The sequence below is a fragment of the Rhinolophus sinicus genome, chromosome 3, assembly GCF_057876585.1.
Source record: "Rhinolophus sinicus isolate RSI-liver-muscle chromosome 3, RSI-T2T, whole genome shotgun sequence".
Lineage (NCBI taxonomy): Eukaryota > Metazoa > Chordata > Mammalia > Chiroptera > Rhinolophidae > Rhinolophus > Rhinolophus sinicus.
Genome location: NC_142503.1, coordinates 51,695,678 through 51,720,283, shown reverse-complemented (window position 1 = coordinate 51,720,283; position 24,606 = coordinate 51,695,678). Strand labels below are relative to the sequence as shown.

Sequence of the window (24,606 nt, the reverse complement as noted above, 5' to 3'; positions counted from 1 at the left end):
GGCAAATTCTACTAGTTTCAACTTCAGAATGTATCAGACCTGACTGCTACTAACATCTGGCTCCAAGCCACATCAACTCTCAAGGGCTTATCTCCCACTGGCCTCCTTACTTGCATTTCTGACTCCCTCTAATCTTTTCTCAGTGTAAAATATACATTAGATTACATGCCCTTCCATCTCATACAATGGCCCCAGAAGCCCTACAGGATCTGGCCCAGTGCCACCTCAGATCTCATCTCTGGCACCCGTCCCTCTCCACTGGGGTCCAGCTGTAGTGGATGTTCCTTTGCTCCTTAAACAAGCACAGCAGGGCCCAGCAGAGTCCGGCCTCTGCTTCTCCCCCACTTCCCTCATCTCCCTCACACCTTATCAGGAAGCCTTTCCCTGCCCTGCTCGCCCCAACTCCCCCACCATTTTGTTTTTTTCTCCAGAGTACTTTTCACCACTGTACGAATTGCTTATTTGCTCAATCAATCAAGTTGATTATCTCTCCCCTCTCCCCCAGGAGAATGTAAGCTCCACAGAGCAAGACATGGTTGTGTTCACTGCTGTTCTATTGCGTGGAGCTGGCAAATAACAGGTGTTTAATGAATATACTGGCGCAAGGACTGTAAACTGCTAAAAAATAACAGTATGCAGTAAAGTGAGCAGAGTGACTGCTTTTTTGCTGCTCCAGAGTCAGTTGGTCCTCCTGATGACATCTTGTTTTTACAGACATCCCAAGTAAGTGCCATGACTTACTTATCTTCACAGTCTTGATGCCTGCTACACAGTTAATATTCCAAACTAAATAAATGCAAAATGAGAAGCACGTGAATGGAGATTAGGAAAGGACCAGGCAACAAGGCACAGTACACGACACAGCAGCAAGCATGCACCAGACTGGGAGAGTTGGCTGGGCTCAAGCTTAGAGTGAAGGTTGGGAGTAAACAAAACCCAAAAACAACATGAACTGAAAATCTAGAAAATTTAGAAAGTGGGTCTTCATTAGAAGTACCTGGATATACTATCTACTTTCTGTTTCAGTTTCGATACAGAATTGACACTTCAAATCACAAAACGTGAGCCAGAAAGTCTTAAATACATGACCACAGGCCCTACATTGATGTACTTACCCTAAGACAACTTATGCTAAGACACCAAACCAAGACAATTTAATTCCAGTTTCAGCTCTCCCAGAAACGGAATCTTAAACCAGTCAATTAGGAATCGCCTGAGCAGCACTAGCGAGGTAATTTGCTTGACACACCCCTCCCATCATCCCCTATGTGAAAGGAACCTTGCAATAACCAACCCACTTTTCTGCCTTGCGTAACTTCTTGTCCCTGCTCCCCTCTGTCTGTAAGTCATTCATTTTGCACGGGCTCCTCAGAGGGCCTTCGTACCTGCAGGATTGGATGCTGCCGGATTCAAATAAATCTTTACTAAAATAAACTCTTACATTTCTTAATAAGCTTTTTTTGTCTTTTAAGACAAGAAAAAAACACATTAAACACCTGGTCCAACCACATCATTTTACAGCTATGAAAACTGAAGTCAGAGCGGCCAAAAGATATGCCTAATGTGAAACAGCAAAAAGCTAGAGCGTGAGGGACATAAAAATCTGCAGTCTTCTGGTTTCCAGGTCCACGGCCTTTCAACCCTACTGCCTCAGGGATCTTCTCCTTCTCAAGACTTTACAGTAAGTGAAAAAAAAGAGGGGGGGGCGGGCAGGAAAGATAAGCAGGAGTCTCTGTTTAAAAACACAGCAAAAACTCTAAATGGGATGAATTTACATGAAAATAACAGTATTCGTGAGCTTCCTAGCTTAATCCTAATTTTAGGCAAACCAACCAACAATGAGTGTGCTGACAAAAGGGGTTTTGTTGGACCACTGGCATCAAAAGCTGGACAACAGCAACATCGTTTGTTGCAAAGCACTTAGGCCATTCTTAGTGAGTGGTTTCTGGAAAGTTTTTAAAGCAACCAAACTCTTCCAAAATGCCTCTTAAAAGCTGGCATCAATAATTAGTCCCAGCAAATGGCTTCAGAATCAATCAAAACATTAAAGTCAGAGTGAAGAAGCACAAGTATTCTCCACGGAACATACTAATTAACGGGCAAACAACGCCCTCGACATCAAAGATGTTATTATTTTACCATGAAGTTCCCTATTTGAAGTACATTTGTGAAAATTTTGGGGAAAATTTAGGATGGCATATTTATGTTGTCTGATAAAAAATTAAGAGTGGAAGTACAATTAAGGAATATGGAAAGAGTGATACATAATCAATGAAAATGCATGTCCAACGTATTGTGTATATTTCTTCTGCACAACTGAGAAAATAGGGTCACATATAACTATAGTCACCCCCTTTGACTTATCTTTAGGAAAACTTTGCTGCCTCAGAATAAGACCTAGTGCAGACCCCAAACATAAATGACTAGGTTTCAGGGATGACCCAAAAAGCAGGACAGCAAGCACTGACGTATATATGAGCACAACTCAGACTTAGAAATCTGTACTATCATAGAGATTAAAGCTTGAAAAAAATACTAAAACATATCTGTAGTGCTATTTGTATGACTTTTCAATGTGCTGTAAATATTTTAAAAATTGTCTATAAGCATTTGGGTTTTTATTCAAATATTTACCAAATAATAAAGCGATTAACACTATCTTTTCAGCATGCATTTCATGATTTGATCTTTAAAAAAAACCCAAAACCCAAATAAACATACCTACCACTGCCAAGCTGAGGAATATAATCAGAATGAAAAGTATTTGGAGAGAATTTGGAAAGTACATTTTGTTTTGTCCCAAATAAAAAATAAAATTCACATTCATATAGAACTTTCTAATATTTTTCTCCCAAAACAGTATGAAGTAACATGATGCCTACAAAATCTACAAAAATAACAAAAGCCTTACTGAATACAATAGGCAGTAATTTCAATGCACATTTTATAAGTAAAGTAAGACAGAGGGCAGCTAAGTGCTTTGCCCAGAGTCACAAAGAGGGTCACCTTGGCCTTAGCACTCAAGGGGCTGGACCCATGTCTGGCTGTTATTTCCTCAATGTGGCTCAGTAAGAATAAAAACTAGCTATTAATATTAATAGTCTGGCATTTCCCACTTATCCTGGGATATGAATTCTATTTTCAAGGCACTTAAAAAAAGTCTAGGGTTTTAAAATGCAGGATGGCTTTCTAACGTAGCACAACAGATCTTCCTAATGAAGGGGTCCTTCCATTCTTAAGCAGTTGAAAAAAAAAAAAGTTTTTTTTTAAGGAAAGAACTATTCCATCGCATATTCTTCACAGAAAGTGAACCTCCAGCTCCAAAATAATTTTTTCTTTAATCTCCTAAGGATGGGAGTGTAAGGTAAAGCCGACCCAAGTTTTTAGCCAACAACACAACCACAAAGCCGGGGCAGACAGGTGCCAGGATGGGGTTGAGTGTGTCTAAGTCACACCCTTGGTTGACTTGGAGCCCAAATGAGAGAGCGCAGAGGAAAAGAATGCCAAAAAGTATGAAGAAATGAAGTAGAAGAAGAAGAGGGAGAAAGGATAAAAAAAGGGTGTGGGAGAGAAAAGTACATGAAGAGGTGCAAAGAGCTGGAGAGAAGGGCGAATGGCTGCAAAAGCTGTGCTTGTTGTAAGGAGGCTGCTGACCCCTGCCAGTGCACCTCACAGGAGAGCCTGTATCAACACAGCACTGCGGGCAGTGTCTGCGTCAGTGAATGCGTTCACTTGGAAACTTTCCATAAATGCACATACCAGTTCTTATTCCATTTATGTGCAAAATCCACAAGCAGGAAGAGCTGGATGCCTATAAAGATGAAGGCTCCGACGGCTCCCACATAGCGCCAGGCTGCAAAAGAAGATGGCCCAAGAGGAGATGACATGATTATTCCAAGTGTTAGCTCAAAAGAGAATAATGACTAGTCCATTTTTACTGTATGCTCACTGTATCTGCAACACAGTTAATTCCTACACAATCGTATAAGATAGGTACTACTGTTGGACCCACTTTATAGATGAGGAAAACTGAGTCTACATAAGCTGACAAGGGCCCATAGCCAGAAAAGAGTGTAGCTGGAACGCGAACACAGACAGTTTTCCTATGGAATATCCCAGTTTAACCTCCATGCTATAACTGGCCGATAGTCTAACAGATGCAGTGATTCATAAAGTCATCACAATCTACAATTTAAAAGTAACAACACATTGCCAGAAAAATCAAGCATTCTAATTTTATTGGATAGGGAGCCACTAGTGTTTAGTGGGGAAATGCGATTCAGACTTAGGGCCCAAGGACTCAGATTCTACTCCTAGCTCTGTGACAAAGAAGCTCTGACCTTGCATGCACCATGTCACATCCCTGGGTTACAGTCTGTCTATAAAAGTGACTGAACTAGACTAGAAGACTGCTATGTTCCTTTCCATTCTAAACATATTATTCTACCACATACAAGTACGTCTGCAGGGAAGAGAAAACCAGTTAACAGCATTTTAGGTAAAAACAAAACCTGGCTATAAGTTCCTTGAGGAGTACATAAAACTAATGTGATCTTGAAAAACTAGCTGGACCCTGATATGTGACTATTTGTGGGTCTATGGCTAGTCCTTATGGACTGACAGTGTGAATATTTTTACTATCAAAATTATTAAAGTGAATTCATTTGGATTGAACAGTATTTTGAACCACTGAAATTCAGACTCTTTTCCCTCCCTAGCTCATATGAAGAAGGGTCCCTTGTTTTAGCTATGACTAAAGGCATCATATTAAATTAATTTTTGTAGGTTTTATCAATAAAGAATCTAATTCAATGTTATACAGTTTCATATAAGGTAAGTTTAGAAACAGACTAGAGGAGGCCTTTCTTATTGCATTATAGCTGCAGCAGATTAAAGCTGCTAAGAAGCCCTGTGTTCTATGTCCCAGATGTTCTGCGCAGTATTTAGAAAGAACAAGGTCTCCAGAGCCTCTTCAAACATGGCTGGTGGTGTCAGATTGACATGCTAAACTGATTTTCAAACTAATTTTAAGTGTCTCATTTTTCCTTCAGGCCAATAACCTTAAAATTATCATTTCAATTCTTCAGCCTGCTGAGTAACTAAAGGTCCTCCCCTGACCTACCAGGAAGGGAGGGAGTACGGGAAAGGGTAAGAGGGGGCGGGGAGTGATATGGGATTCTCATGTCTGGTGCCCGGAGTTTGTGGTCTCACGTACTTGGAGAATGAGAACGTGGACTTGGAGAGGTAAATTTAAGCAGTTTACAGTTTTACTGCAAAAGCGAAAAGCACAAGCGTACAGCTCTCCGAAGAGAGGGCGGATCCCAATGGAATGCCCCGCAGGCTAAGCTGAGCTGGAGACTATCTGTCCCTGGATCCGTAATCTTGAAGTTGTTTACCAGGAGCCGGTTGGGCTCCCCTGCTCCCCTTCCTGCACCTGGGCTGGTATCTTGGCTGACTCTGCAGCCTGACAGGGTAGCCCCTCCTGCCTAGTTCCCTTTTCTACGTTTTTTTTCTGTGAACTGCTGTTCTCTTTGGCCTTGAGGCCCTCTGCCATGGGTCCCTGACTGCCCACGATTTTCCCATCTCACTTTGAGACTGTTCGTGTGGGTCTTGATGCCCTCCACTGCAGTCCTTCCTGTCCCTAACTGCCTATGACTTTCCTATCTCAATAGGAGAGGGACAGGAAGTAGTGAAAGTAGATAAAATATGGGTAGGTTAGAGCTTGACACAAGAAAACCAGTAACTCGAAATATCAAAGGTACCCTGGGCTACACTTTTAAACAATTTTACAAAATGGGTAAAAACAAAATAAATAGGTACCCCAAATACCCCATTTGTACCATTCAGAAAGGTCTCCTGATCCGGAATGAAGAAAGCTCCTGAACACATGGCCCCCAACAGCAGAAGCTTGAAGAACCAAAAGCTGGAAGGGGAAAAAAAAAGGAAATGTATTTAAATGATATTCAAGGAAGGACAAAAGACCTCTTAGAAGATAAGAATGTCTATCCACGATTCTGTCATTGGTACTGTTCTCTACAAATCATGGGGAAGTAATTAAATGACTGGAGACTATCTTTTCCCATAATTAGACAGACTCAGCATGGCCTCTGACTGTGTAAAACACCACTTTATTACAGGGGTGGAAATGACCTGGGGAAAGGTCTTGGTAAGAAATTAACTCTTGCCTTCACTGCATTTCTCATTATGGTGTCAGTGTTACAGATAGGATTCTAGTTCTTAGGCCACTATTTGGGGACAAGTATCAGTACTATCTTCCCTAAAATCAGTGTCAATTTCAACAAGAGGAAGAGCAGGTAGAGAGTCTGGTAAGTAGAAGTGGTCCTATAACACTGTTCTGAATATAAGGAAAGGGGAAAATATCCCCACGAAAACCAAAGGCTTACCCATTGTGAATATAGGCTCTGCAACTTTTGCTGTTGTTGATATTCAACGTCAGGAGGCAGAAGATAAAGAAAAAACAGGCCATTCCAAAGCAGACTCTATACACCGCAGAATACCCCACCAGCTTCTCACAGGTGTCACCAGCTTTAATACCTTTACAAATGTCTTCGTAAAAAGGAATCTGAGGAAAAAGAGAGAAAAGTGATGTTAAAACTGGGTCAACGGGCTGTCGTGAAGTGCTCCTTTAGCCTACAAGTCAAAATCCCATGTGGAAATGCACCATGTGCACAGAGAAGCAAATACTGAGAAGAAAGCCCTCTTCCAAAGGTTTTGTCCTAATGTTCTTTGAATCTCTTTTAAAGATATACTGCTCATATCACTCAGCCTTTACTTACCTCAAATTAACTCAAATCGAGCATCAGAATGTTTTTAAATTATACTTGTAATACATAGATATATTTTTCTTGAAATGCATAAATATGTAGAATAAAAAGTGGGAGACTTCCTTGACTCCCACCCCAAAACGTCACTGCCCTCTCCCTTAGGAGAGTTAATAATTTGGTGAATATTTATTAAGTTATAGATATATAAATGTGTGTGTATGTGTGTGTACGTATGTATGTATACATATGTGTGTATACACCCTCCCCATATTTATATACAACACATACATACACATACCCTACTCTGGTATCATATATACTGTGTGTCTGTGTGTAGGTATACCCTTTAAGTAGAAGAGTATTATGTATTGTTCTGCAATACATTTTTTTCCAATTAACAATAAGCAGTGGAGGTCTTTCCCTGTTAATACATAAAATCCCACCCCACTCTTGTTTTAACCAGTATATAATGTTTTATAGTAAGTTTAGATTAAGACTTAAGCATTCCCACATTGATCTTGTTAGGAAGGGTTTTTGCTTTGTGTATTTGTTTTTTATTATTAGAAACACTGATGCAATAAACACTGTTGTACATGCCTCATTGCACATGTGCCATTATTTATACAGGATAGACTCCTCAATGGGTCCAGTACACATAGTATCTACATTTTAAACTTTCAAGAGTGAGTCGAATCACACTTTCAAAGACTGCACCAATTTATATCCCACCAGTAATATCCGAGACTGCTCAAGTTCCCAACCTGAATATTCAGTTCAAAGATTAAAAAAACCCACTATCTTGTTTTAATATCCATTCCTCATTACTATTAATAGTAAGGTTTACTTCTTTTCTTAAATTTATGGTCAACTGTATTTTTCTTTGTGAATTGGCTGTTTAGTTTTTTCTTGATCCACTGGAGCTCTTTATTTATGGGTCTTCATCTTCTGATAAATGTCGACAATGGTTTATTCTAGTCTAATCAGAAGCTTTCAATCTGAAACCTATTAACATTATCAGAATAATTAAAAACTTACATAATCATAACAGGTAAACACATTTCTATTAATGTAAGAAAATAAGGATTTTAGCCAGTGATTAAAAAAACTTGATTCTTACCTACATCAAAGCTGAACACTTTTCAGAACAGAAAATAAGTTGAAAATCACATTATAGTTGTTATTCACAAGACAAAAAATGTCACAGAGGGAAAAAAAATGATACAAGGCTGGAGGTAAAACTGAAGCATGATTAATTTAGTTTCTTCCCCAGAAAAAAATCTTAAAGAAACAATAACTGAGGCCATTATGATTTCCATAATAGGAAAGACGTCCACAAAAGGAAGACTAAACTTAATTGGAGTTCATCTTCCTGAATGCGGATTCCCTCCCCTCAGAAAAGGCCTGTAGTTATTACTATACCTGAATCTCAAACATGTTTTTCCAAAACAAAACATGTTTTTCAAAATTACTGACTCAGGCAAAAATGCATTGTTACTGAGATCCTATTAGTACAGCTCCATTTTCATAAACAGATAGGAAAGATTTCACAGAAACATCAAATGCTTTATGTCACCAAGTTCTTACAACTGCAATTTTTTTTAGATGAGGGCAAGATGTAAATGCATGAAGAGAAACACTAATGTATTTTTGACCAGGCTACAAAACAAAGTAACACACATGTAAGGTTGCCAGATAAAACACAGAATGTCTAGTTCAATCTGAATTTCAGATAAACAATGACTAATTTCTTAGTATAAATATGTACCATACAGTATTTGGGACATACTTAAACTAAATATTGCAAGGGACATATTTGTACTAAAAAGGTATTCCTTGACAAGAAGAGACAAAGCTCAAAAGAGGGCAGGGCTCTTTGGGAAGGGCCAGGTATATGCCATGCAAAGCAGTCTGGCCCCGTCTGTAGGAAAGGGAAAATGACTCTTTATGCTGGAATGCCTCTTGTTGCCAAGTGGAGGACATACTGCAGAGAGGACAGGTTTGAGGGAGAGGGTAAGTTAGAAGGCTGGATGAAGAAGGTAAACCAGTAGCAGGGAAACTAGAAATTCTGTAGGTAGAAGTCATAGTTGGGAGGACTGTATGGGTGAGAAGAGCGAAGTGAAGGACGGGAAGAGGGTTCTCTTCTGCTTTGACACATTGCCGTTTGGGGTGGAGGGAGAACAGGGTTGGCAGAGAACAAAGAGTGGAACTGGAAGAACCCATCAGGAGTTTGTTTTTAAGGGTCATTCCTGGGTCGTTCCAGTGAAAGTGCCTGGGCTGGAAATTGCTTCAGAATAGCAATTAAGACTAGACGCAAGGATTCAAGAAGGGACCGAACGCAGGTACTGAGAGTAGTCAGCAATTTCTCTGAAGGAGTCTGTTTTGCTGTGTTTCACCGTGAGTAAACAAACTCACAGAGTTAAAATCTTTAGATACTAAAGTAATGGTGGACCCCAACACAAAGTCGGCGTTTCAGAGCCTCTAACCGGAAAAAACAGCTACACCCATAAGTGGTGCAAGTAACAAGGAGATAATGTTTTTAATCTGTAAACACTATACCGATGAAGAAACCACCTACCTCACTTACTAGACTATTTTATTTATGTGGACTTTATTATATATGTAATAAATATATAATATTCATTTATAATACTCACTTAACTCCTTTCTTCCACTCTTTTGGTAAAGCCAATTCATGATACACACACCCCCCCTCATCCCCTGTAATACATTATGTCAGTACCCCTTTCATCTACACTAGCCCATCTTTCACCTTCAGGCTGTTCTCCATCTCCCACCCCAAACCCACTTCTCTCCTCTCCTTCTTCTAAAATCCATTTTAAGGAGAACGCTAATGTCAGTAGGCCTGAGCTTCTATCATCCCCCACAAATGCCCTCCCTTGTTGACTCCCCGAGGCCCTTAGGCTCATCAAAGGGTGAGTATGTGGCATGGCATACTTCATCCAAAATAAAAGTAGGCAAACAACCCCCTGCTCCAAATACTAAGACCTGCTTTATGCTCTGTGGGTGACTTAGTCATTTAGCCTTCAGTAAGTACTGTATATTTTTAGGCAGAGAACCTCGAGTTGGAAAAGCTGGCAAGATTTAGCAAGGAGAATTTGCTCTGATTAAATATTTGCTGTTCCAAGCTCCATCCCAGTTTTGGAAAAAGAACACATACAACACACACAGATTCCACGCTGTGGGGGGAAGGGGATGGGCCTGCTAAGGGTGTTGCCTTTTAAGTCTGGCTCTCGGCATCCAAGGACACTGCTTCTGTGTTGGTTCTATACACACCTGAGGGCAAGGGGTTTCCTCCTAACCCTCAAAACAATCAAACACAGAGCCACAAATTATTAGTAAGGATAAAAAAGCTCACTGCCAAGCCTAACTCCACCAACTTGGGCAAATTACACCCCTTCCCTGAGCTTCAATGTCCCTGTCAGTACAAGGAAATAATACTGTCGCCCACCTCATGAAGTTGCGCTGAGAATTCAATCAGTTAATCCTTGTAAAATGCTCACCAGATAGTTCCATAATGTAAACTTCCTTAGTTTTATGGCACTGTCATTTTTACAAAAAGAACTTTTGGGGAAGGGAGTCCGGCACATTACATGAACCACTTACTGGATGATGCACTCTGATTTAAACATGGGGGAAAATGAACATCGCAGAACTCTGTATAAATGCTCTATTCACTTTACCAAAGGATTCGTATCGTGAGATACAGGGTAACTTTCAATAACATGAATCCTTATCTGGCACAATTATGTAAGAAGTGAGTTCTAAAAAAACAGTACTCACATATTTGTCTTTCAGAGGCCAATTCACTACCCCGAAGAAAATACATCTGAACTCCCAAATCATGGAAGACACGTTCCAAACATCAACACAAGTATTAAGCTCAAAAGGACGGGAGCTAGAAGAAAATCCACATAATTTTGTCTCCATAGAAGAGATGCTAGCTGTGCCCCCCCCAAATAACTTTCATCTCAGGCAAATAAATATACAGAAACAATAGGAAAGCTACAGAAAGGCCTACAGGTCTAGTTGGCCAGGGGCCCAGATGTTGCAAACTTCGAGGAAGTATAGACTCTGGGAGCGGTTCTTACAGAAATGGAGAGGAGGAAGATGAGAGTCATGTTCCTATATCAAAGTATTACTTGGGAGAGATGAGAAAACAGCATGTTAACAAAGCTAATGATTCCTACATTTCATTATATCAAATTTCTAGGGCACTGAGTGAAACCAAGATACAAAGAAAGCTCTGGGCAGCTCAGCATGAGTAATAGCATGAAAACTAGAACAACTAGATCTGCAAGTTCTGTTTAATATCCCTTATGTGAAAATGAATTTCAGAACTGAGAGCCTCTCCTCTTTCTGATATTCCACTTGTCCTCCAACTTTCTAAGACAATTCATTTTTCTCTGTGGAGTCATTCCAGAGTCCATGACAGCAATGTCCGTCTGTTACCTACCAATGGGCAGAAACTGTGAAATGGGGAACGCTAAAATCTGTTTCCATCCTCCCGGGCACAGCCTCCAGGCAACCAAGGCTCATGTCTCAGCACATTATTATCATGAGGCCCTTTGTGGGATGTGAGGGTTGTTTAAAAAAACAGAAACAACAACCAGCACTTCTTCTCTTTTCTTTGGGTTCCTACACATTTTTAAGAGAAAAGTCTAGACACAAAGGAAAGGCCATACGAGGACACAGTGAGAAGGCGGCCATCTGTAAGCCAAGGAGAGAGAATTCAGGAGAAACCAACCCTACCAATGCCTTGATCTTGGACTCCGAACCTCCAGAAATATGAGAAAATAAATTTTTATTATTTAAGCCAAAAAAAAAGAGAGAGAGAGAGAGAAAAGTCTACATTGTGTCATCATTAAAAGCCACAGGAGGAAATAAAACTCCTGAAACTACTTTTATTTGACCCTGCTATCCCTAGAATTAGGAATTTAGTGCTCCCACTCACACAGTAACTCCTCAGAATCTCGGACGCATGCTCACAGCTCCTCCACCACGAGCATTTCCCTCCGGATCAAACGGCCACAAATATGATGAGACAGTCAGAAAACACCTCTAATCAAACTATAACCAGTAAGCTTTCCATCTCAACAGGACAACTTCTGGACTGACTCATCTGATGGTATGAAGGGCTCCTCCACAGAAGGGGAACAGGGATCAGCTAATGCCAATCTCTGTTTAGAGAATTCAGTAATATCGAAGGCGGACTGTACAAACAAGAACCACACCAGTTAATGATCTTGAAGGAGATGTAAGAGTTAATTTCAATGAAAACTTATGGAAGTCTTCAATGAGGCAACAGCAGTGGGGACTGGGGGCCACGGAATGGATAGATCCGGTCTGCCGATGTGATGGGGCCTATAAATAAAGGCAGAGGAACCCGGACTAGGAATCCTGGTTCCTAGCTTGGCAGCTGACCCGATGGCAGACCAGTAGTGGATAGGAATCACAGGAGACCAGCAGTTTCTGGGTAGAAGTGCCTATATCAAAGGAAAGTGTGAGCAGATGGTTAAGCAAGGGTGCAGCGCCCCAGAGAGAGAGCGGCACTTGAGATAAAAATTTGATGTGACCAGCAGAGACCACAAAGGGCACATTCAATGGGAGTAAAGCTCACCTGGAGAGGAATGTAGGTAGAGGAGAGGGAGGGAGACAGAAATGAGCACAGCCCAGAACCCTGCGGAATGTAGACATTCCAGGGATGGGAGGAATAAAAAACCCAAGAAGAAACTGAAAAGGTACAGAACCAGACAGAGGTTGAAAGAGTGGCTGGCTTTCAAGAAGCGGAGCACGGTCAGTAGTGTCAAATACTGCCAATGTAATGAGGACTGAGACGTAACACTGGATTGAACAGCAAGGAGTCATTTGAGACATTGATCAGAATAGACTCTAGAGCTGGGTAAGAGAAGCTGGACTGCAGATGGCTGAGGAGATAGTCAGGGGGTCTGGATATGGGTCAGGAAGTGGGCTTTTTACCTATGCTTTCCAGAAATCTAATTGGAAAGGTAAGGATCCAAGAACCATTCCTCAATTTTATTTATTTGCAATTATATAAGCAACAAGTAATTATATTCTTATTGCCAAACAAGTTGTAAATTACAACACAGGTACAGAAAACAGAATCCTCTTAATGGCCCAACAACTAGACCATTACTAGCCCAACCCTAACGTGACTGCTTCCCAGAGGTAAGCATTGTCAGAGCTGCATGTGTATCTTTCTAGACTCTCTGCTGTGTTATTCTACACTCACTACATCTTGTAGATGGTTGCATGTTCAACACACAATCTATTTGCATTCTTTTTAACTATTATATAGAATTCCACAGTCTGGAACAACCATCGCTTAGTTTCTGTCACCCAACTGGCAGGCATTTAGGATGTTTCTGATTTCTTCACTCTTATAAATAATGCACAATTGATTTTGTCCCTATTTTGCGTATCTCTCTGTACACATGTAAACTGTAGGGGTCCAGAGTGAGTCTCCCCACAATGTGCCTCCCTGGCATGCAGATTATTTAAAGCTGAAAACAACTAAAGCCCAACAAACTCAAGAAAAGATTTTGGTGTTTTACGCCCCCTTAACCTGCCTAGAAGCATTCAGGCAGAAAAACTTGCTCACAAGGAAGCTGTTCATCTTAGCGTATGAGGTGTGATCACAAAATAAGGTGAATGTTTAAATTTTAAAAAATTTATTACAGTAAAAGACACATTCCCATTAATTCGTCTCAAAATACTCCCCTCGCATGGAAGACACTTTTCCCAACGTTCCTGCCACTTTCTGAAGCAGTTCTGGAAGTCCTCTTTCATGGGTATCTTTAGTTGCGTTTTCGTGGCTGCCTCGATGTCCTGAATCGATTCAAAACGTTTACCTTTCATGGTCATTTTGACTTTGGGGAAGAGCCAGAAGTCACACGGTGCCAGGTCTGGTGAATAGGGTGGATGAGGACACACCGTAATGTTTTTATTGGACAGGGATTACCATACCAGAAGCAATGTGTGACATGGAGTGTTGTCATGATGGAGGATGAAACTGTTTGCCCATTTCATGTTAATGCGTTGTTCGTGATCCATGACTTACAGCACACTTTAAAACACACTTTCTCTCAAGCATAGCTCACACCCGACTGACTGCACCAAACAAGGTGAAACTTGTCACACACTGTTACTAAGGTTCGACACGCCGCTTCCCGTATTGAAGATCCCTGCCTTTCTGTTGCATGGCACTTGGAAGCAGTATTCACTGTATTTTTTGATCATAACGAAAAGGCTTCGTGTCACACATCACTTCTTGTACAGCAATTTCTGTCAAACAAAAACATTAGTGTCCTCATCCACCTTATTCACCGGATCTGGCACTGTGCGACTTCTAGCTCTTCCCCAAAATCAAAATGACTCAGGACATTGAGGCAGCCACGACAGCGCAACTAAAGACACTCATGAAGGAGGATTTCCAGAACTGCTTCAGAAAGTGGCAAGAACAGTGGGATAAGTGTGTTCAATATGAGGGGGAGTATTTTGAGGGGGGTTAATGGCAATCTGTCTTTTACTGTAATAAATTTTTTTAAATGTAAACATTCACTATATTGTTTGATCACATCTTGTATATAAATTAAGTGTGGCAGACAGAGGATCCAAGCCAAGGTTGCCAGATTCACCTCTGTGTCCGTTGTTTATGGGTGGCCCTTGGCAAGGCAAGAATTTGTTTACCAAATGTTTGCTCTTTTTCATGTACCTGTGAATTGCCTACTTTCCCTTTGAAGTCCCTTACCCCATGCCTCCCTCTCCTCAGTTCAGAATGACATATATACCTCATTTTACCTGTCTTCACAATTCTCATGATGTGAATTTGCAGTGCACACATATTAAAACTTAATCTTCTCCTGTTACTCTGCTGTATGTCAATTATTTGACTAGCCAGAAGAACCAAGGGGGAAAGGGTCACAAATTGGTATGATTTAAATTTTAACAGATACTGCCGAACTCTTTCCCAGGGATGGTTTTTGAAAACTCTAGGCTTCAGGGTAACAGGGTGAGTAGAAGAAAGGAACAGAAATGCCAGCAGAGCCACACACATCCCCATGGGGTGCCGGGAAATCTGGTGTTCACCCTCACCTCACCCCACCCCACCCCACCCCGAGAATCATCAACTCAGCCCTCATTTCTGAGGGTCTGTGCCCATAAGCCCTGCCCCAGCAATCAAGGGGAGTGGGATGGGAATGGAGCCCTCTGAGTCCAAGCAAACTCTCTACAGCTAACCCTAGAGAAAACTTAAAACCACAGCTATTGCAGTCTGTGCTTTGTTTTAGCCAAAAATATGGTTACAGCCCCTCCCCGTCCCACAGAACATAGGGTCTCATAAAGGACATTGTGCTGCCCTGAGAGGGACGAGGCCGACTGAAGGAGTCCTCTTGAACACAGAGATGCTGGGGTTTCTGTAACAAGAGGACTAACTATCTGAACAGGCAAAGTTTTCTATTTAGACCCCTTAGAAGACATGCTTACAGGTTAAGTGAGCCCCAAATCAGCTTTCTTCTTAAATGTGTGAACCTGGAATACCTGGGGACATATGCAAATTCAACTATGTTCATGACTGTCTTCTGTAAGTAATTTTTAAAAACCCAGTGAAATTAGTTGGCACGTGCATTCTTTACTCCATAAACACAGAGTTTGATCATTCCCTCACTCATTCCCATCTACTACGGGCAGGTGTTGTTCTAGGTTATGGGGATACAAGGAAGTGAATAAAACAAGTTAAAAAATCCATACTAACAAAGACCTAAATTTCTAATGAAATGCTGTAAAGACAAAACTATGTGTGCTCTACGTTATGGACATTTCAAGCATTTTTATGGTTAATTTTAACTATGAATTTTAGGTGGAATATGAGAATTTAATAACTCCCAAAAAGGTTGGACTCTACCTATAACCTCATGATTCTGATAGCCCCTAGTTACTTGTTCCCCAAGCTTAGTACTGAGGATCAGGACATGTCAGACATTTAGGTTTCTGGCCCAGCATCTTTCCCATTTTACCATTTATTAGACCTAAAACTGGGGGTCTCCAGCAGCAAGGAAAGTAGGGCACAGACACACTCATTTTCCTCCATGCCTACTTCTCCATCACCAGAAAACTTGGCTACATAAAAAGAATACGAATTATTGTTACCTGTGAATGATTTACCATATATTTCAAAAGGCCACACAGAATAAGACAAATACACTGTTAAACATGTCACGCTAAATTTATTGCTACATTATTCTTGCCTAATCAACCCAATATGTGGTTCACACAGCCCAGATATTTGCAACTTAAGCAAGTACTCTGGTATCCTAGGCCCAAAGTTTAGGCCATGGAAGTTTCCCCTTTAGAGAAGAGGAGAATTTAACTGCATAGGACATGCAGAGAGCCACAGAAGGTCTACCACAGGAGTCAGCAAATGATAATCTGTGGGTCAGATCCAGCTAGCTCCTGTTCTTGCGAATAAAGTTTTATTGGAACACAGCTATGCTCATTTGTCAGCATATTGTTCTGGTTGCTTTTGCACTACAATGGCAGAGTTGAGCAGTTGCTAGAGACCACATGGCCCGCAAAGTCAAAAATGTTTTCTAGCTGGCTCTTCATAGGAAAAGTTCGCCTACCCGGGGACCACCAGGAAGAATAGCTGAGAAGTTATGCAGAACTGCTGAAGTATAAATTAACATCTCAAAGGCAAAAGACAACTGATGATAACTGACTTGACAGATCAAGCGCCAAAGGAGCAGAAGAGAGCACAGCAGCTCATGTGGCTGTATTCCGAGTATTTCAGCACCCTGTCCTGCCTTTTCACCTCCACTTAGATGCTTTCCCTTCTCCAAAGGGTTAAGTGAGCCCCACTGCAGTCCCATAATGGAACCTGTGCTTTAAATGAATCTAATAGCGCATCTCCCATTTTGGGGGCAGCAAATTAAGTATTTTAATACATGTGTCTGCAAAGTTTTTTGGAGGGGTAGTGGAGGGGTTGGGGCGAGGACATGCATGTGAGTGCCAATGCTTTCTGCTCTGTGGGTCAGAAGCCCTTAACAGCTCTAACAGAAAAAAGTCTTCACATCTGTTATGCAAACACAGCCTGTGGAACCAAAAATAAAACCCACACTGATGAAAGCCGGAATGTCAAAAGATAATTTTAGACTTAACTTTTAAGACTGTAGAAACAGCCTCACAGAAATTTAAAAAACACACCCTCAAAATAAGCAACCCCCTTGTGATTAAGTTCAGCCCTGCTTTAAAGGGGTTGCAACACAATCCAGTCCCTTTTACCTGCTACCTCACCTCAGCTCCCAGTCTTTTACATAGAATAAGAGAAAGCATTCCTGAATTCTAATGCAACCCAAAGGTCAACAGAAATGAGAGTTAACCTTACACCACCAGCCCCTATAATTGTGAATGGAGTTCACATATTTTTAGCTGGGTGCATACACAGTCTAACTTTGGGGACTCCTTTTGTATACGTTTAGCAAACTGTTCTCTTATCCCGAGGTCCAGTTCTCTAAGGACAATGACTGTATGTTACTCATACCCACATCCCTGTTGTTGACCCAGAAGGGGAGTCTGTTTGCCCGGCACCTAGACAGCCAAATAAACTGACGCCAAGTTGTAGTAAAAGGAAAGGGGGCATATTATTTCAAAGGTACCAGTGAAAGGAGAATGGGCAGCTGATGCTCAAAGACCCAAATTCCCTGATGGTTTGCAAGCAGGGTCTTTTAAGAACTAAAGTCTCGAATAAAGGGTTCAAGGCTGTGGGCTGTGTTGATTGGTGGTAAGGTTCCATAATTTTCTTAATCTGATTGATTTCTCCCCTGGCTTCATCCTGTTCAGGGTCTTCATTGCTGGACTTGAGAGGTCTTCCTGTTTCCAAACAAACCAGAGTTCTGCAATCCATCTTGGGATTGTGTGTCAGTGATGTTACCTTAAGAACAGAAAAACAGATCTATCCATCTTGGGCTTAACAAGTTGTTACATCCTTTCCTTATGTCAAGCAATATATTGCCTGAAACCCATTTTACAGGCAGATCTTCAGGTTCCGGGATGTTGTATTCTTTCCTAACCTTTAAATAGAAATCATGACAGCCAGCTGTGGGGACAAAAGGTATCTTTCTTCTCATGTTTTAAGTTCTTCCAGCTGTGCTAATAATCAAATCAACAGAGGCCAATGAAGAGGAGAAAGTGTGTAATAACATCTATGATAGGAATGTATATTGAGGGCCATAAGAATAGAGACCCAAAGGAGTATTGGGTAGATAAGGTTTACATGCCAGTTCCAAGCTAAGACTAGGCGAATGTGATTTGAGGCTTCAAAGGGTAGGAAAGCCATTTGCTTGGAGATGAAAAGCAAATGTTTGGTAAACAAATGTTTGCTGATATCTCCATGTGAATGGACCTCCTGGAGCACATCCTCCATCTAAATTCCTTCTGCGCAGTTAAGGGGAGGTCAAAGATTTTTTTCTGAGTCTTGTTTCCCAACAACCAGCTTAAAATCAATATCCCAAAAGGCATGTCTTAGGGTGGCAAATGCTGCTTCCCTTCACAGAGGAGTTAAGACTGTTAAGAAGGCTAATTTAACAAGTTTAAATAAAAGCTAAATTTGAGTTATTTTTATGATTTGTTATCAGTTTTATCCCCAGCACCTCACAGGGTATTTGGCACCTACGAAGGAAGGAAGGAAGGAAGGAAGGAAGGAAGGAAGGAAGGAAGGAAGGAAGGAAGGAAGGAAGGAAGACTTAAAAGATTTTCTAAAACATTAACTCAGATTACAGTTTAACCGAGTACCATAATCACCTACTTTTAGACTCTGTGTAAACTGTCAAGGCTCAACTACTCACAATATTTATGTTTCCTGCTCCCAGCATTGTGAGGCTACTGTCTCTTAGTTCGTTATTTGTTGTGCCATTTGTCTTTTCCCTCTGGCCCCGACAGAACTGTTCATTTCCAACTGTAAGCTCTTGTCTGTCCTATTTATCTGCACAGTGCTCCAAGGCCCCGTCTGTGGACAGTTGCTTAACAGATGCTTTTGATATGACCAAAAAAAGGGTGAGGAAAACTTCAGTTCTCACATCTTATCGTTCTCCCTCTCCCACGGCCAAACCCATCCTGAAACAGAGATCCTGTTAATGTCTGATGTCCCCCTCCTCCCAAAAGCTTCTGGGTAATAGATCCTGCAGACCAAGGACAATAACTATTGTTCCTTGTTTTCTGGCTCCTGGCAAGCTCATTATTTCTGGACAAGAATCAAACCTCTTTGTCTTTGGTTCAGACTCAAAAAAAACCTCTCAGTGGGATATCCATTAGTTCAACCCGCTGCCTGTAGTACAAAATTATTTCCCACCATCATTTCCCGGCATTCACTTGTGTGTAGAGGGTAAGGCTCCAGGGATGGGAGGGTCGCAGGGACTCTGTTTTCTCCCACATGGTGTCATGTCATGGTGTTATGTCTGGATGGAATTTAGACCAAAGATAAAATTGTTTGGAAAGCCAGGAGGATTTAGGAGGTGGAACCTCAGTGCCAGCTCCCCACAAGGAAACTCTGATTAGGCCACAATGAGAATTTTCCCTCCGGGTTCAACAATGGCCTTCAGGTTTGATGGACCAAACCCACTTTTAACCTCAGAAAAGTTCTCACTGATACACTTGACACATGTCAGGTACAACAGTACAATGAACTCAGCTGCTGTTCAGGAAGAGAACTTTTGAAAAGCATTCTATCTCAGCGGAATTTTTTAAAAGAACTGGGTCAACAGTACATATACACATACATGCAATCATACATATATAAATACATACACACACACACACACACACACACACACACACACACACACACACAGAGTTTGAGAATTTGACACTTGGTCTAACACAAAAACGTAACACACCAGCTAAGTAGAGTTCTTCTCTAGAGTTCAACGCTTTAGAGCAACACCTGAGGCTAGTTCTCAGATACACAGTTCTCTTAACATTCAACCAGTAAACACCAAAATCAAAACTAAAAGCCCAGACTTTCCAGCTTCAGCATAAACACCTACCATTCTTGCTGGGACAAACTGCGTGGTGTTTTGGATCAAAGTGGAATATTTTTCATCGCCGATGTTTACTTTAAAAAGGCGGTTACACCAAACCCAACTTGAAGGCAGGTTCTATTTTACACGCAAAGCCACCAAATAAATAAACACTAGATTTGTGGTTGTGCCTATTTTCTTCAGACTACCAGTTGTCCCTGGAGCTCAGCTCTTGGCCTCCACAACAAGAAGGAGGCAGGTGGGGAAGACAAGCTAATAAAACTGCAAAGGCCCACGGTGGTGCTGTTTCCAGAAGAAATACTTCTCCCTCACTGCTGACTCCAAAAGAAAGATTAGGAACCAGGAGGAAGGGGAAGTTTGCTAAGGCTTTCCCTGTTACTTCGATGAACATCTGCACAACAATCAAACCCAGGGCAGGAAAAGCACTGGCCAGGCGGCCAGGCAGCCAGCAATCCTGGCTCTATCTGGTCGCACCTCTACCTAGTGCCACACACAGCCTTAGGCCAGTCACTGCCCTTCCCTGGGCCACATCCTCTCACCTGTCAAATGAGGGCGTTGGTTCGGATTATGACTTAAGATTTTTCCAATTTAAAGAAATGCTAATGTTTTATTCAAATTATACTCTAGACGAGAGCATTATTTTCTTTCCTTAACACTATGATATTTGCTATCTCTTCACACGGCAGAACACTTCATCTAAATGTGAGCTGTATGCTTTTCTTCCATTTCTTATCTCTTTCACTAGCTCTTTTAACTATTAACTGTTTCATGTATTCTGTTTTTAGCCCCCCCTGACTAGCACAGAGAGGGCTTCCCCACAAACAATACTTCCTCTAATGCAGGCATACATATAGAATAACCAAAGCCAGAAATGAAAGAGCTGCACGGAGGAAAGCCCAAGAATGAGAAGGGCAGAGGGCAGTGTTTAAAGGCTCAGGCAGAGAGCACCACTTCGTTCTGGGTGATGGATGACGTGATGTGGACGTGGCCTTGGGACTAGACTGGCTACAAAGAATCCTTCTTTATTTCACTTTCATCTACTTCTATATAACCTGATATCAATACTGTTGATATACATGAATTTCCCATCACTGCATCTCCTTCTACTTTCCCCTTCTGATGAAGGCAATGAACAGTAAAAGTGACTGAGAACTATCACCCCTAGGGAATGTGTTACAATACACGACTTGCTGAATAAACAGAGAAAAATCCTTTAAGCCCATCCTGCTATCTTTGTTCAAAGGGCCTAAATCCCGTCAGTAGCCTCAGCTCCCAACCCTTTTCTCCTTTCCTGGAAAATCTGACTTCATGATAAACGTAGAGACTGTGATTATAATATGTACTTAAGATTTTAAGGGGATAAGGGTTGGGGAGGTGAAGACTGAAAGTTGGGGAGGGCGGGGCCTGGTTGAGATCCAAGTCAATGTCCCACCCCCACCCCACATTAGTCCTGAAATTGGGTGGTCCACTGAGCCCAGTGGACCACAGCGATCGGGACAACTTCTAAATAGTTACTTGGATAAAAATGCCAGATCCCAGCATGTAAAAGGGAAGACTAGTTATGGTAGAGAAGGGCTTCTCGGGTCTCAGCCCAGAGCTATGCATGTGGATTTGCAGACCACTCTAGCACACTCAGCACCTTCCATGCTGCCCACCATAATGGGCAAGGTAAGAGAGCCCTGGTGTCCATTTTGAATTAATTTACAGCCTTTTCAAAAACTGGTGAACTCAAAGGATTTAAGCTACTTCAGGAGTTGCAAATCCAAATGCCTTTCTTTGGGGGCAAGCACTAAGGGGAAATGTGTGAGACGTGCTGTAAGTAAACACCCAGGGGTGGGGGCCTATGGTGAGCTACAGTATGCTAGCCCTTCTAAAGGGAGCCAAATTAAAATTAAAAAAAAAAAAAGTTCCACCCAAACACAACCCGTATGCCAATTTACAACGCCTCGGCTAGGCTAGGAGAGTTCCGGGCTCCCCTGAAGGTGTGGCAATGGCAAATGGGTGGGGAAGGACACAGAGCCCTAAACATCAGACTGGCTGACTTTCATCAAGTCCAGGGAGAGAACGGAATTCAGGAGCTCTTTTACAACCGACGAAACTGCAGCCATGAGTCCCCCTCTTGTCCGATCTCGTTAGGTCTGGTCCGATGTTCCTTTGAAGCCTATTCTACTGCAACATTATCAGCCTTGTGCTGAAAAGAACTAAAAAGCTCTTTCATCCAGGGTAAGAGTAAGCATCACAGGACTGCTGTGTCAGAATCTACTACTCATTCAAAGGAAAACTGACCCAACCCTGACAGCAGGAAATAATGTGTAAAGTAAAACATGTTTCCTAAAGGGATCAAGTAAGATTACAAACAAAACATAATGTCTTCTAAAACAAATGAGGGAACAAAAAGAAGACTGCTATCAAAATAAAAATCTTAGTTGCCTCTCCTCTCAATATAAGGAATAATTCCTCAAAATGTAAATTTAAAACAAACATATAACACAAAAAGTCTACCATAATGTGGAAGATGTGTTTTGGTTCTGAAAAAAAAAAAAAAAAAAAAAGGCAATAATTCAGCCATCTCAGGCACTACCTACTACCCATCTCGATGAATGAGAGCAGCCCAGGAACCAAGTGGAACAAGGATGAAGAAAATGGGTCAAAGATCCTTCAAGTTAGGAACCTGTAAGGCTCTTCCCACCTTGGCCTGGCATTCTGAGCTCGCAGGGAAGAAGCCGTGAGGGCCACAGAGGGTACCTGTCCTCCCCTCTCCAATGCAGGCTTAGTTTTAGAGGTCCCACTTCCACAGAAAACAAGAAGAACCTTGTGTTCTCCTCCCTCCCAAAATGCCAGGTAGCTTCCCAGGGCACAAAAACCTCAAAGTGTCATCATCATCTGCCTGCCTCCAAACTTAAAAGTTACGTCTTGATTTAGTGGTGCAGGTCAGGAATCTTAACTCTCTCACCCATTTGTGTGTGTGTGTGGGTGGGGGGGCAGTCTACCTTCTAAAGTGGATTTTTAATCCACCAGGCATCAAATATCTCAAGACTGCTTGAATTATAATACATGGTTACTGACAAGAATGATTTGCAATAAAATGGCTCCAGAAAAATACTCCAGAAGACAAAAATCACACCTTATACAATCACCACAGTAAAGCTTTCTCTGAGCCAAAGTTGTCATGGGAAAGAAGAATGTCCCTAGTGAAAAGAAATAGGACAAAGTTTGGCTCAGCAGCTCCTTGCAGTTCCCTCCTGCTCAAACTTAAACACAGGGTGCATTCTAAAACCAAGGCAAAAACTGAAAATCAGCGAAAAGGGAGTTGCCCTCCTGTTCTTAACCCACATACCAAAGGCCCTGTGGCTCCAGACAGCTCGTGTCCATTGCACATGAATGCTGGGTGGGAGGCAATTACACACTCCCGTCCAGGCCGTTATAAGTATACATGCTTTCTCTTCTTCCCATCACAACCTCAAACATTTCCACAGGCCAACAATGAGGGGGCGAGGACCGCAGCAGACGCCCAGTGTGCAACCCCACAAGGGGACCTTTCACTGCCTGCTCTCAAGCACCGCCTGAGGATGAGGTCAGCCTCTATTCCATAGGCCACGAAACAAGCTGACTTTGTGACCAGCTGGCTGGTGCTCTGTAAGGATCTAAAGATGGAGAAGGATTGGTTTCGCCCACAGGGACCTCATTCCCTATGCAGGAAGCCCAACTAAACCATTTTTAAATAAGTACATTCAGGGGACAGGCATAGAAACATTTATAAGAGCCTCTGTGAGGCTCCCATTTATAAGAGACCCTCTCCTTTCTCCCTCCCTCTACTCTGACCCCAAATCACACATATACCACTGCTGGGCTCACCTCCCTAAATATGTTTCTATGACAACCTCTTACAAGAATCTGTAATGGCTTCCCATTTGCCATCAGACCATGGTCAAATGACTCACCTTCGCACTGAAATTCCTGCAAGACTTGGTCATTTTACCTGCTCACGTCTACTCTCTGTCCTTCTGCATGTGCCTGTTCTTGTTATTTTTCCTTCTCTCTACCTACATAGTCTACTCACTAAGAACACATTCAGCCTGGGTTCATATCCCAACTCCACCACTTAGAGCTGGAGACCTTGGGCAAGGTACTTCAATGACTCGACACCTCTGTTTCCTCCTCTGTAAAGCAGGGATAATGACAGCACCTACTGCTCAGGTGAGTATGGTAGTGATGAACTAAGATGGTAAAAGGCTCAGAACAAAACCTGATACATGGCATCACCCAATAAATATCAGCAATTAAAATTCATTATTTTCACACAAGTCACTTCTTTCATGGTGCCTTTGCTAGCAACACCAGCCAACATCTTCTGTTTCTTAAATGTTCTATGGACAGTCAGAAATCATAGCGACTGGCTGGAGTTGTCAGGGACTGTTTCACGGAGAAGGTTACATGGACGGTAATCAAATGTTAAAAGTATTATAAAAATCATGTCCTAAAACATGTACCTGTGGCTCCCGAATTCTCCACCTCCAGTAACAATGTTACTGAAGGGTTCTCCACTAAGAGGTACCATGTATTTGTATAGTTTCTGATTCTGTTTCTTGGAACCTAAGCTTACTTCGACCAAGTCTAAACACTTCTTAAGAACGGGAATCGTACCATCTACATCTGGTCCACACTGAAACCAATGGGTCCTAAAGCCAATTCTTATTGAATTTAAAAAGAGAACATTAAGTTCCTTGAAAAACAAAGGTAGTAAGTGAGAG

The 24,606-nt window shown here is 41.8% G+C and overlaps 1 protein-coding gene across 1 annotated transcript in view; it reads right to left on the bottom strand.

Annotated features, from left to right (window-relative positions):
- Positions 1-24,606, bottom strand: part of SERINC5 (serine incorporator 5) — a 92,127-nt gene that overhangs the window by 21,484 nt on the left and 46,037 nt on the right. The window contains exons 3-5 of the mRNA XM_019728198.3: positions 6,405-6,583; positions 5,841-5,923; positions 3,760-3,853 (exon numbers count right to left, since the gene is read on the bottom strand). Coding sequence (XP_019583757.1) covers positions 3,760-3,853; positions 5,841-5,923; positions 6,405-6,583 — 356 coding nt within the window. The remainder of the gene's footprint in view (positions 1-3,759; positions 3,854-5,840; positions 5,924-6,404; positions 6,584-24,606) is intronic.